Source organism: Bombyx mori, chromosome 18 (genome assembly GCF_030269925.1).
Source record: "Bombyx mori chromosome 18, ASM3026992v2".
Taxonomy (NCBI): Eukaryota; Metazoa; Arthropoda; class Insecta; order Lepidoptera; family Bombycidae; genus Bombyx; species Bombyx mori.
The window spans coordinates 13,042,965-13,057,782 of NC_085124.1; the positions used below are offsets into that span (position 1 = coordinate 13,042,965).

The following is a 14,818-nucleotide window of genomic DNA, read 5'->3' on the forward strand; positions in this document are numbered from 1 at the left end:
GATTTCATTTGGCGCTGACCCCAGCACCTCATCAGTGGCTCATCAGCTCGGAGATGTCATGGCGGCGAGCCGGGACCACGACTGCGGCCGGTTCCATTGCCAAACGCCCTGATCTTATCCTGCATTGAGAGAAGACTTCCAGGCGTGACGTCATATGTGTCTAAAACTTCGCTATTATGTTTCTTTTATTCTAATGTCTGAGTGACTTCGATATTTATGACCAGTAACATATCGTTAACAGAAAAGCAATTAGAAGCTTCGAGCACCGATAAAAACCTCATAATATCATTTCACATACAAAAAAAAACAGCTACAAGTGAAATAGGTTAAATTTCAAACTACCTACACTGCAGTTAAAACCTTTTTGTTCCTAGTGAAGTCACGGACCGCGGCTACACGCAATAAAAGCAGAAATTAAACTCACATCCTGGTGAAATATAATCGTGATTAATAATTTATTATTCTATTTATTCTACGATGTAAGCTAATTGTAATTTATTAATAAGATGTAACTATTTATGATAAGATTCGCGAAAATGTTTTACAAATAAAATTAAAACGTAATTACGTACGTAACCTGTAGAGATCGTTGCTTAGATTTAAGTCAAATTAAATGGAATACATAAAATTACATAATTAAAATACATTTTAATTTATCACTAGAGGTCCCGCAGTAGTCGAAATTCGACTATAATTAATTGGAATTGTAAGTTTGTACACTATTATGATTGTATTTTATACTCCTATAATCACAAATTTCGCCAAGACTACACTATATAAAATATTAAGAAAGAAAAACCATATTCTATTCTCAATTTGACAACAGACGTCAAGAACAAAAGTTTGACAATAAATAGTATGCATGCGTGTGTGCGTCAAATACATGGTATGTAGTGTGTGTAAAGTTTTATTTATTGATTTAATGTATCTTTTATGCATTATTTTTAAAAAAAATTAGTTTGTGCACTTCTTCTCTATATTCTCTATAAGTGTGAAAAATTTCATACTCCTCCGTCCGCGCAATTTATTTAAAAAGGGATATAAAGTTTTTGCTTCACGTATTAATATATAGATAATTATAATTAATTATGATTGTAAAACATTTCGCAAATCATAGATATATCCAGCGCATCCGCATCACAGAAGACGATTTACACAAAATTATGTAACTCGATAACTGTTTAGCGGTCAATGGATAATGTATTTATTGTTACCAAATATGTACTTATTTATGTTTTCGATTCGATTAATGTTTAATTTATTTATTTTAACTTATTCAGTTCTAATTCAATCTCTCAACGCATTTGAGTGATGAGTAAATGAGATGATAATAAAATATCGCGATTTTGGAATAGATTTTAACAACAGTTAGCCCTACACAATTATCTTTAAAACATTCCAGACGTAACTTTGAATTCAAATTGGCTGGATAAAACTGACAAAATAAAACATAGAATTTATCTAAATTAATACAATTTATTGACAAGTTTATTTGAAATTTTTCATATTAAAGTGATATAATTAACGTTTTAATATTTATTGTATTAAAAAAATTAACGTGAAATTACAAATGAGAATGTTTACAGATTACACTCTTTTTTTATTCTAATATTTTTAGAGCCACATTTCAGAATAGACTTTTTCTCACTATTTAATTAATCGGAACAAAATGTATGAAAGCTCTTCAGCTCCGCACTAATTATTAATTTAAACTCTAAAATTACAAGATTATCAACGTATAATAATAATAATAATATTTATTTAATTCACGTAAGAAAAACCGCTGTAAATACGCTAATTTTAATGTAATAAATTATTTATTTATTTTTTTACGAATAAATGAAAGCAATATAAAACAAATATCGTTTTTATTGAACATATCCAAAAAAAATAAACTCAATTTTAAATTTCCACTGTTTTTGGTTGTATTGTTGAGAGTGGGTTGCTCCCTGCAATTGATAAAAAAAATATTCACTGTCAATAGCATTTCGATATATGTATTTTATTACCCTTTCATATTTAAAATAATTAAATAACTGATAGGTAATGAATATTTGAATTTTCACTGCAATTTCCGGCCAAACTATTTCTTTTCTCCCAACCTAATTGTTGGCAATCTAAGGTGCTGTGCTGTGGGCTATGCTAAAGGCTTAGCTCAGTTTAATCTGTAATCTGATTCGTCGCTCAACAAACAAATTGCAAACTGTCGCGTCTGTTTGTCATGATCAGTAGGGAGTAGGGCGTTTTGAGAGCCCGCCCGGTAGGCACGGCTTGGCTGCGGCAGGCAGCGGCTTGGCATGCGGTAGGCAGCGGCTTGGCTCTGCCCCTGGCGATGCTGAAGTCCATGGGCTACGGTAACCACTCACCATCAGGTGGGCCGTATGCTCGTCTGCCTACAAGGGCAATAAAAAAAAAAGGTCGGTACCATCACCCTGCCTGTTTCTTCCGTGAAGCAATAATACCTTTCTGTTTAAAGGACGGCACAAGCTTTGTACTATACTGAGACTTGACCAAATGTCTCAACGGCACTTACGTTGTCGATATCTATGGGCTCCAGTAACAACATAAGACTAAGTTGACCCGATATAAATAACAATAAAAATTTACATTTAATCCTAATAAATGAGTTGATTATCTCCTACTTCTCTACCTTGGTCTCCAGCCCCAGTCTCGCGGGGACCGGGCACAGAAGTCGCATCCTCCTTTTCTATATTCAAAGCATTGCACTCCAAGCACGGCAGTAACTCTTCTTCCAGCATATACAACTAGATTAAATACACAAAACGTTATCTATCCAAATCCGTGTGCGTGAAAGAGATGAAAAATACAGAACTCCAAATATTTATTTAGATTCGTGTTGTATTTTTCTTCAAATTCAACCACTAGCTCTACTAATGGATACAAAATTAAAAGATTATAAAATATGAATTATGAACGACGCCTGACCGTATGAAATAATATAACGACAATGAAAAAACCTAAGCCAGAAAAATTTATTGATTTCTAAATTCGTAGATCGGAAGAGTGAGTCCAAGATGAAACAAAACGTAGTAAAAACAAAAGGCTCGTCGCAAAAAGGAAGTCGTCTTGGCCTAAAGGATAAGACGTCCGGTGCATTCGTATGTAGCGATGCACCGGTGTTCGAATCCCGCAGGCGGGTACCAATTTTTCTAATGAAATACGTACTTAACAAATCTCCGCGATTGACTTCCACAGTGAAGGAATAATATCGTGTAATAAAAATCAAACCTACAACATTATAATTTGCATAATTACTGGTGGCATGACCTCTTGTGAGTCCGCACGGGTAAGTACCACCACCCTGCCTATTTCTTCCGTGAAGCAGTAATGCGTTTCGGTTTGAAGGGTGTGGCAGCCGTTGTAATTATACTGAGACCTTAGATCTCATATTTCAAGGTGGTTAGCGGCAGTTACGTTGTTGATTTCTATGGGCTCCAGTAACCACTTAACACCAGGTGGGCTGTGAGCTCATCCACCCATCTAGGCAATAAAAAAAAACTTTCATCTAATTTATTTATATTTGCGTAATTAATAATTGCGGAAATAATCTTAAAGTTTTAAGACCACCGTCGTATTCTTGCCGCAAATAATTGGCACCGTAACCATCCACAAAGCAGCTTTGCATAAATCAACATTTTTTATTTATTTATTGCTAAAATGGGTGGACGAGCTCACAGCGCTCTTGGTGCGAAGTGGTCAGCGGCGCCCATTACCATCAACAATGTAAATGCCGTCATCCACCCTCTTGATTTCTTTTTGATTTCTTGCTAACAGTATATTTCATTCTTAGATTTTTCCATGAGGCTCAGTATATTTTTTTTCAAAATTTTTCAGTATATACGTTAAATTATTAATAGTGTTCGAAGTGAAACTTCTAATGCGACTTCCAACGGGGTTGCGTTAAACGTTTAACGCTACCATACTAGCAAGAGATAAAGCGAGAGCGAATGCGAGGCACTCGAATGCTTGCGCGTAGTATACCCGTTACAGGCCAGCGCGAGCGCCAGCAACGAGTACCTAGCGTTCAATATTGTAATCAAGTATTTAAAAAATATATAGATATTATATATTTTTCTATCTATAATTTAAAGTATACGTAATATAAATGTTGAAGATGTCGCATCTCTTATACACAGCATTCCCTATTACAGGAGCAATCTGATTTAAGGATGAAAAATGAAGAAAACCACAATACTACACATCGAAAAAGAAGTTTCACTTCATTCACGTGCACCAAGTTGCACGCGCACCGTTTTTTTTTTAAACGACAATTATCATGCGTACACGTCCGTCCATTCCGTAGCCGGTGTATTTCTTGGTGGGAGCCGCGTTGAGGCCCACGGGGGGCGCCGTCCCCCTCGTGCCGGCCCCCGAGATCAGAGTGTGAGAGCCGCCGACCCAGCGGTGGCAAATGTGACGGGCTCTGAAATTACCACCATCATATTTACAACTGATATGACTATAATTATTTTACGTTTTCATGTCCCTCTTATAATGAGGCTCAAAACCTTCGGCTGTACCACAGTTTGACGATCATACGAGAATAATATCGAGAAATCTGATTCGATGGTGCTGTAGTTTTTTTTTCCCTACCCATACTGATAGCCTTGAAATGCTATTTCAGCTTTACCTTGACGTGTTGTTGAACTCACGGGGCTCAAGCCAGGAGTGGTGCTAACACTGGCTCTAGCAAGAGCAGTTGTTTAGGGCGACGTCGACTGTTTACCATTCGGTCCACAGGATCGGGTATGAGCAGTAGTTACCCTCTTCTGGCTATTGGATCGAGGATCGTAGGTCCGGCTTCCAACATCGGGCAAACAGTTGTGTGATGAACAGATTCGTTTGCTCTTTGCATGTGTGTTTATTATCTGTATATGGATACATATAAACGTATACAAGTATATCAGTCTCCAGTATCTATAGTAAAAAGAATTCTAGCTTGGGGTGTATGGCTTGTGCCTGTTGATTATTATAATATCCAGCTTTAGAATAAACTACCCTCCACGGTGTTTCTCGAGCGGTGTGACATGTCCTTCCTCAAATAAAAAACTTGCTTTTTTCCGTACGTATGCTGATAGCCTTAATCTATATCAGCATCTTCTTGACGTGTAGGTGAGCTCACGGGGCTCAAGTCGGGTGTGTTGCTAACATTAGCCCTAGCAAGAGCAGTGCTTTGCAGAATCGACCACCGGATCGAAACGCGACCCACTGAGAAGATCCGGCGAGAAACTCAGTGGGCTGTGTCTGTGGGTTAAGAACTTACTGAGCGGTATGCAATGGCTTGGCTGTACCACTAGCATTGCTGACGTCCATCCGCGACGATAACCACTCACCATCAATAGTGGATCGTATGCGAATCTACTTATAATGGCAAACAAAACAAATTGTAGAAAAAAGAATTGCTTAGTTTCTTATCGCTCAAATAGTTGGTCAATGTCACAAATTCCCAAACGTAAGAAAAGTATTCTCCTCACTTGTGATCTTCAGGTTTAAAGTCGTCGAAGCATATGTCGTCGATGGGGGCGGCGGGGGCCGGATGCAGAGCGGGTAGGGGGGGAGGCGCTCCGAAGTTGGCGTCCTCAAGCTCCATGAGCGCGGGCGCCATGCACGCCCCGCACGTCGCATCGCGGCACAGCTTGCGAGTCAACATCGCCGCCTGAAACCACATTCTTGTTCTGACCAGAATGTCAGTAATTTTCAAACAAAAAAACGGTGCGCGTGCAACTTGGTGCACGTGTGAATGAAGTGAAACTTCTTTTTCGATGTGTAGTATGTGACTGTGGTTTTCTTCATTTTTCATCCTTAAATCATATTGCTCTTGTAATAGGGAATGCTGTGTATAAGAGATGCGACATCTTCAACATTCATATTATATATACTTTAAATTATAGATAGAAAAAATTTTTTTTTAATACTTCGTTAAAATATTGGCCGCTACTCGTTGCTAACGCTCGCGCTGGCCTGTAACAACAATACTACGTGCACGCGTTCGAGTGCCACGCATTCACTCTCGCTCTGTCTCTTTCTAATATGGCAGCTTTAAACGTTTAACGCAACCTTGTCGGAAGTCGCATTAGAAGTTTCACTTCAAAAACAGTTTCAATACAACTGTAAAAAGGTGCGAAGAAAACGTACAGACAGACCGAGATCTGTGTGCTTAGCGCCAGTTTTTTTACTTCCCGATCGCGTTAAAGTTAACTCAAATTTGTATGGAGTCGGAACAGCGCCCCTAGTGGCAAAGGGAAGCTGTTTTAAATCCATACAAATTTGAGTTAACTTTACGCGATCAAGACGTAAAAAACTCGCGCTAAGCACGCTGTATGAAATAAAAAAAAATGATAAAGATCGAACCTTCGGGTCTCCAAGTAAAACGGCCAGCTTACGCAGCTTCTCCTGCAGCTCCTCGAGACGCTGCTGAACTTCATCTTTGGTGGACAGTAGCTGCATCAACTGCGCCTTACTCTCCATGACCGATGTGAGGTCACTGATGGCGCCCTGCAATAGCGCCATTATATGAACCTCTCTAACATTCGCCCTCAACGACAAGACTTTCTTCCTGATCAACATAACAACCGATCATTCACAAAACGCATGAAGATAATTATATATTTTAGAAACTTAAAAAAAAATTGCTTATATCGTATATAAGGATCCGAACTAACAATTGTTTTCATATTTTTCTGGTCCGTATATTAAGGCAAAGCTACAAAATTATTGTATTGTCATGAGATTCAAAAATTCCCTTAACATACATACATACCAAGCTAATAAAAGTATGTTAAAAATGTAGTACACAATTACGGTAGAACCAGATCCAGATATCTACAAATTTAGCTTCATGTGATATTTAAAAATAATCCACGAGCTTACAGACTTCTCCAACATCCGTCCAACATCGACTGAAAACTCCCGTCGCTTATACGTACCGAGGGCACAGTCAGCTGGGTGTGACAGCATTAAAATTATGACAGAAAACAAACTGGCATAGAAGCTACCATCCAAACCGCTTCCTGCTTGTTGAACTTTTCATGGCAGAGCTCCAAACGCCGTTCGAGTTCAGATCGGGCCTGTGCGAAGTCTAATTCGGACAACAAGCCCGCAAGCCGTGAGATATCCGCCTATAATACTTTATAGAGTTACACATAACATAGTATCATTATCATTATTATTATTTTATTGCCCTTGTAGGCAGACGAGCATATGGCCCACCTAATGGTGAGTGGCTACCGTCGCCCATGGACTTCAGCAATGCCAGGGGCAGAGCCAAGCCGCTGTCTACCGCTTAATACTCTTCACAAACCTCGTTTGAAGAAGGACATGTCAAAGCGCTCGGGAAACACCGTGGAGGGGAACTCATTCCAAAGCCGGATGATACGTGGCAAAAAAGATCTCTGGAAGCACACTGTGATAAACGCAGTGGCTCCAGGTAGTATGAATGAACTCTACTCCGGTGGCAGACGGTGCGATCGTAAGAACGATATGATGGTATCATTTCAAACAATTATATTATAGAACCTCAATAATATGATTTTTTCTAAAAATACGCCTAATACTTATAAAGATTACATTAAAATAATCAAATAGAATGGTATTACGTGTTTTGTTACATTGTAACTTTGAATGGGAAGACATTTCCTTTCAAATATTAGAAATCGTCCTAAAATTTTTTTATTGCCCTTGTAGGCAGACGAGCATACGGCCCACCTGATGGTGAGTGGTTACCGACGCCCATGGACTTCAGCAATGCCAGGGGCAGAGCCAAACCGCTCCCTACAGTCCTTTATAACCTAACCTAACAGAATAATTTAGAAGATTTTAGTTTTATACAAAACGCTGTGGGATGAATTCGTCGCTCGCGGTTTCTTCGGGCGCCATGAAGTATCCTTCAGCAAACGAGCTTTCAAACGAATATAAGTGTTATTACTAAAGCAACAGTAGCGACTTTACTGTTCGCCGGCGCTAAACCGATAGCTTACATCAAAAGCCAGTTATTCGGCTACATCTAAAGTATCATTAAGCATTTAAATTAATCTCATACCTTATCCCTAAGACCGTCCGCAACCTCATCGCGATCAGCCTTCTGCTCGCGCAGCATTTCAATGCATTCCAGCATTTTCTATGAGACCGACAACCAAGAAAACTGAATTATTTATTGTTCCTTAATCTCGAAAAACAAAGTCAAATCAGTGTAGTGTTATACCAACATATATCGTAACCCGGTAATACGGGATTGTTTACCACAAAATGTTTTTTGTTTATTGCTTAAATGTACGAACGCGCTCGCGGCCCACCTAGTGTTAAGTTGTTAGCGGAGCACACAGACATTTACAATGTCAATGCCCCACCCACCCTTCAAACCGAAACGCATTACTGCTTCACGGCAGAAATAGGCCGGGCGGTGGTACCTACCCGTGCGGACTCACAACACGACCTTCCAGACGTGATCAGGATTCGGGGAGTAGTTTAAACATCCCATTACGTTCGACGTATTACGTAACTACAAACTAATTATCTCAATGAAATAAACAAATCAACATAAAAAAAATTATTGATGATGATCATACTTGTAGTTGATCTTCAAGCTGCGCTTGTGTATGGGTGAGACCCTGATGAGCACTAGTAGTCTGTTCCAAGTCGGAGACGAGACCCTCGTAGCGCTCAGTCAATTCCATTATAGCTGTATTAAGGAAGGTATGTATTTAAAAAAAAACAATAACATTCCAAATATTCTTTTTTTTATTGCTTAGATAGGTGGACGAGCTCACAGCCCGCCTGGTACTAAGTGGTTACTGGAGTCCATAGACATTTACAACGTAAATACACCACCCACCTTGAAATATAAGTTCTAAGGTCTCCGTATAGTTACAACGGCTGCCCCGCCCTTCAAACCGAAACGCATTACTGCTTCACGGCAGAAATAGGCAGGGTGGTGGTGGTACCTACCCGTACGGACTCACAAGAGGTCCTACGACCAGTAATTACGCAAATTATAATTTTGCGGGTTTGATTTTTATTACACGATGTTATTCCTTCACCGCGGAAATCAATCGTGAACATTTCTTAAGTCTTTCTTAAGATCTACAGTCGATGTTAAGTCGAAGCCTATCGTCATAAAGCATTTGAAATTACAGAGCCAAGTGCAAATTTGAATCATCAGTTTCAAAATCATCAAACACGTCAACATCGGCGTCAATTAATGCTCTACAAACAAAGTATTTATAAAACGAGTCATAATAAATATGTCGTGGATTGCAAATAAACCGTCACTATACTCAAGTTAAACCACTACTATACGATACAACGAAAAATAGGCAGCTCTCGATCATTCCCGCAGACCTATGGAGGACCTTGTGTATATTTTTGTGTGAATGAAGGATTCGAAGGCCTTTCCAGTTTCACCAGGACACGTGCCGGAGTAAAGGCTCAGCCAGGAGGGGTGGGATTTGCTAACATAGAATACATATTGCGATGCAACGCAATAACTGCAACACGTATACAAATAGCTTGATAAAAAGTTATGTATATACTTAGTCAGGTCATAAATTCTGTCACATGTTTAATGTAAAATAATTGAAACAAGTTTATTCATTATGTAATCATTCGTATACCAAAATGAACTTAACAAAACATGGATTCTTATGACACTAAAGTTTATGTTAATGACCTCCGTGATTTTGAATACAGGCCTTCAATCTGCGCGGCCAGTCGTCTATCGCAGCACGAACGAGGTCCATGTCAATATCGGCGCCTGCCTTAATCAAGGATGTCTTGAGTGACTCCAAATTGGGATGAGGCTTTGCGCACGCCTTTTCCTCCAAGTGTTGCCATATCTTGTAATCTAACGGATTCAAATCTGGACTGGAGGAGGGCCAGTCTTCGTGCCGGATGAAGTCGATTTCACGCGCCGCCAGCCAGTCTTGTGTGCTCTTCGCTCTATGAGCTGGCGCCGAATCTTGTTGGAATACCCAGTGCCTGTTATTGATCATGGTATGGTAAACAGGTTCCACGAGGGCTCCGTCAGGACTGTATTTTGATACAGAACTGCATTCATTTTTACACCTTTCTCACAAAAATGTACCTCTGTTAAGCCCCAATAAGAAACTCCCAACCATACCATGAGCGAGGATGGAAAAAGACCTCGTTGGACACGCGGAATACGGTTGCTCGCTTCTTCACTACTGTGTGCATACACCTTATCATTTTGTTTGTTGTAGCTCTCTTCTACAGTAAAAATTTTTTCATCCGAAAAAAGAATTTCCCGATATATTTTCCCCACGTACCGCTTCAACAAAGCGCGGCATCTCTTCAGTCTCAGGTCCATTAGACGAGCATCATTCTTCATTTAACACCCTTTTCACCGTGGTTCTGCTTAACCCCGTCTGAAGGGCCAACAGTTTCTGCTTACGTTTGGGATTTCTTTGAATTCGCGCCTTCACAGCTTTTATCACTGCTGGAGTCCTAACAGACCGAGGACGACCACTTCTTGACCTGTCATCTACACTAGAGTCTTCATTGTATCGTTTGATGGTACGATAAACGAATCTTTTGGTTATATTCAAAATTTTCAGTATGTTAAAAATTTGAATTGGCGCGTAACCGCAACGATGCAACGCAATAACTGCAACACGGTCTTCTTTAAGCGTCCACTCCATATTTAAAAATGAGTAAAATTCTAAAAGTATACATTTTTATTTTCATGAACAATTCGAAATTCGAATTCAATAAACTTTTTTGTGGCCAGCATTCTAAAAGAAAAGTTTTTACTGTGTGACAATACTTATGACCTGACTAGTTATAAGTATATATAGCTTCATATTCTTAGTATTACTTGTATAAATCTTTATTTACTATTTACTATCATTTACATAATATTAAACATACATAATATTATAAATCAATGGGGCAGTAGTACCCACAAGAAATACAACACTCTTTGAAAATAGAATATGATGGGACACATATTGAAGAAGTGAATAGTACTAAATTTCTGGGTATTTGGATTGATAATGATATGAAATGGCAAACACACATTGATACAATATGTAAAAAATTAAACCAATATACGTATGCCTTGTATAAGTTAGCGAAAGTAGTAGACCAATCAGCTGTACTGACAGCTTACCATGCATATGTGGCGTCAACCCTTAGATATGCTTTAATATTCTGGGGAAATGCCACTAATACAGAGTACGTATTTAAAGCACAAAAGAAATGTGTGCGTGCTATAGCAAACATTCATGTACCAGACTCATGTAAGCCTTTCTTTCAAAAGTTTAAAATCATGACTTTTACATCGTTATATATTTATGAGGTAGCGATTTTTGTCAAAACGAACAAACATCTGTTTGCAAAACCGCAATCTGTTAGGAATACTTTAAAGATCTCTTCGCTGCCTCATAGAACTGCCCTTTATGACAAGAGTTTTTTTAGTATGTCATCAAGAATATTTAATAAACTACCAATAAAAATTTTGAAGACAGTAGATTTACAAGATTTTAAGCAAAAATTGCAAGTATTTTTAATAGATAAGGCTTACTATAGTATGTCAGAATATTTAGACGATAACTTTAGATAATTAAGATGATAAAGTAGAATAATTTAAGTTTTATTTTTTATTTTTATGTAGACTTACACCTAATATTTGTACGCTTTACTAGCAGGACATAGTCATACATTTATTAATATTAGCTTATTAATCTTTGTTAAACTGTGACCACAAATAATAATAAAATAAATAAATAAATAAAAACTGTTAGTGCTCTGACTCTTGATATGCGCTGAGGGCAGTGGGTTCGATTCTCACATCGGGCAAACATTTTGAACAGGGCTCTTTTCTCTTTGTCTGGATGCTTATTATCTATATATATGTGTATGTATATATTTACACGTATACAAGTGTCTATGTCAGTCTCTGGTATAAGCGAATCCTAATTTGGCGCCTGATGATCGTGCGTGATTCTTTCCCAGTTATTATTATTATATAATGTAAAACTAACCGGCTGTTTCGCCACTATTGTTAGCCTTTTCCATTAGTTTCAATCCGTTCTTGAGATCCGAATCGATCTGAACAATTTGCTCTTTGAAGCTTTGCATCTGCGCACACGGAAAGATACATACAGACTGAAGTTCTGACATAATTAGGACATAACTATAAACGCATAGCATCTACCCACAGCAATGAAACTGAATAACGACCACGACCGCTCCGACAAGAGTGATACGACAAAAGAAAAAGAGAGTAAATGCGTTACATTTTTTGATTTGCTGACAATATGTAATTAGCTTCTTTGCTTAAACACAGATGGTTTGTAAGCTACTATACATCCTTTTGGGTAAGGGGGCCGAACCTCATCCTTGGGCCCGGGGTCTCGCAGTCGCAGACCAGTCCCACATACGCCGCGCGCCCCCTATGCTCGGGAAACTCGTAGGAGGTTCGGCCCCGACCCGAAAAAAAAAATTATATGTGTGCAATTCACACGTGGTAGAAGTGAAACCTTCCAAAATTAAAATACAATTATCCTAAACGTCTTAAGTATATGTAAAATTTTGTCATTAGTAAATAATTGTAAGGTAGCGCCCTCTGTGAATTGATATTTTAATTTCACGTATAATCCTAAATTAAAATTCACTACAAGAGCTTTCATACACACGTTAGTATTAAAAAATCTCACAGATGGCGCTGTATTAAATAGTATGTATATTTCTGTCTCATTCTTTGCTCGCTTCATCCTACACATTTTTGTATTTGTGTATCTTACCTGTCGTTTTTTCCGTTGCATCCGGTTTGAAATCACAACGATTCTAAAGAAGTTTTCACTTTAAAAAAGGGGGCTGAACCTCCTCCGAGGTATCCGCGCCTAGGAGGCACACGGGGTATTTGGAAATTGACGAACTGCAGATCTTGGGCTGCTGTACGTCATAGGATTCCTAGGTTATGCTGATATGAACCTAGTCACCGTGCTACCGCTAAGTACCTACGATACTTAATAATGCTACCGACTCTTTCGGCTTCACAACTTGCCCCACAAGCGAATGCAGTGTGTTCAGGCGACTGTTAACTTGACCTCCCCCCCCTCCCCCCTTCAATACCAACCTGAGTTGTTAATCCGGCATCGAATCCCGATAGTTGCTCGGAATAATCGGCCACAAGCGAATGCAGTGTGTTCAGGCGAGTATTGACCGCTAACGCTGTTCCCAGCTTGTCAGCTAAAACGAAATATTCATTTAATAAATAAATAATAGTTTAAAAAAAACGAATAAAATACGCTTTTATAGAAAATCCAATTAAAAAATAGAAATTAAATTTTAATAACTTTGAATTAAAAATAGTGTAAGAAAAAAATATTTTATTGTAAAAAAGCGTGGGGTGCTTTTCAGGGTTATATCAAAATAACCCTTCCACTCATATCTGTTCATAAAATATTTATAACTACTGATACCAAGCACCCCACGCATTTTTTCTTTCACTATTTTTAATTCAAATTTATTGAAATTTATTTTCTATTTTTTAGTTAAATTTTCTATAAAAGCGTATTTTGTTTGTTTTTTTAAAGTATTATATAATTTTCTTTTTTTTGTTGAATTTCAACTTTTTTTAATATTGAATTGTCATCGGTCCTTAATAAGTATACAAAATTTCGAGTTAATCCGACGTTTTGAAGGGAGTCAAAATCATGTTCAAAGATTCCGTTACATACTAACATATTAAGATACATTCGTCTGAAGCTAATAAAAGCGTATTAAAAAAAAACAATCTAGACGTAATATCGAGGCGTGAAAGGATATTTGGGTTAAACGACATTTTGCTTAATATGCGACATTTATCTTTGCAATTAAAGCTGCGTTTTATTTGGTAGTACATACAAGAGTTCGATGTTTATAAATTCAATGAAGTTTACTCCATTCAAATAGCCGAAGTTTTTTTTTATGATATTTTTCCAAATTATAAATTTAAAATGGCTCTCCTGTAAAGCTGCAAAAATATCGCTTAAACCAAATAGCCATTCATTCACCCCTCCCTCCTCCTTCCTCCTCCCCCTCTTCGATATATTAACGTGATTAGAAATATATCAAATACATGAATACAACTAAATTGTCAATCCGACATCAGTAACAACACGATTGTAAAGTAACTGGAATAGCCCCTTCGGCTACCAGTGAATAGGTATGGGGAAAAAAATTGGTGCCTGATATATGCCGAAAATCGAATAATGTTGGTATAATTTTAAAAAAAAGTTAGTTTTAAAGAAAAAAATTGAATTAAATCCCGTCAATCTAAGCAGCAACGCTGTAAAAACTAGTTGTTATGAATTCGTGTACAATCTACTGTTAGCTTGTTATTTTAACCCCAAATGACGTCACAATGAATGGAATGGTAGGCGTTTGTGAAAAGTTAAAAGGGAACCTCGTGTTCGCTATTATTTGCACTTCTAAACTTACCAACGTTCTTCGCAGTGTAAGCAGCTGTATCTGCCGAAGAAGCAGCCTTCGCCGACATATGATGCATGTTTTTCATTAATTCTTCTTTGAGGCTTTCTAACATATCGCTAAGGTACAACAAATACAAATAAATTTCTTAGCATATCTATTCTGCCAACAAGTAAACTTATTATTATACTAGCTGTACCCGTCCGCTTCGCTGGGCATTTAAAATTAACATTATTATTTCTCACTCCCACAAAGATTCTCATCATTAACGCCCCCGCAACTGGTGTACGGAGTCCAAAACTCATATAAATATTAGCCTATCCATTAAGTGCATGTATTTTATAGATGGATACCAAGTTTCAAGTCAATC

General features: G+C 38.0%; 2 protein-coding genes across 2 annotated transcripts in view; one reads left to right on the forward strand and one right to left on the reverse strand.

Annotated features, from left to right (window-relative positions):
• Positions 1–1,862, forward strand: part of LOC101736535 (uncharacterized) — a 38,518-nt gene extending 36,656 nt beyond the window's left edge. The window contains exon 3 of the mRNA XM_004928298.2: positions 1–1,862. Coding sequence (XP_004928355.1) covers positions 1–112 — 112 coding nt within the window. The 3' untranslated portion in view covers positions 113–1,862.
• The window catches only part of LOC101736409 (uncharacterized), a 27,100-nt gene continuing 13,738 nt past the window's right edge, over positions 1,457–14,818 (reverse strand). The window contains exons 10-20 of the mRNA XM_004928297.5: positions 14,461–14,567; positions 13,115–13,227; positions 12,018–12,114; positions 8,586–8,698; positions 8,060–8,137; positions 7,017–7,139; positions 6,373–6,516; positions 5,496–5,677; positions 4,306–4,444; positions 2,651–2,765; positions 1,457–1,949 (exon numbers count right to left, since the gene is read on the reverse strand). Of these exons, the coding sequence (XP_004928354.1) occupies positions 1,903–1,949; positions 2,651–2,765; positions 4,306–4,444; positions 5,496–5,677; positions 6,373–6,516; positions 7,017–7,139; positions 8,060–8,137; positions 8,586–8,698; positions 12,018–12,114; positions 13,115–13,227; positions 14,461–14,567 (1,258 nt within the window). The 3' untranslated portion in view covers positions 1,457–1,902. The remainder of the gene's footprint in view (positions 1,950–2,650; positions 2,766–4,305; positions 4,445–5,495; positions 5,678–6,372; positions 6,517–7,016; positions 7,140–8,059; positions 8,138–8,585; positions 8,699–12,017; positions 12,115–13,114; positions 13,228–14,460; positions 14,568–14,818) is intronic.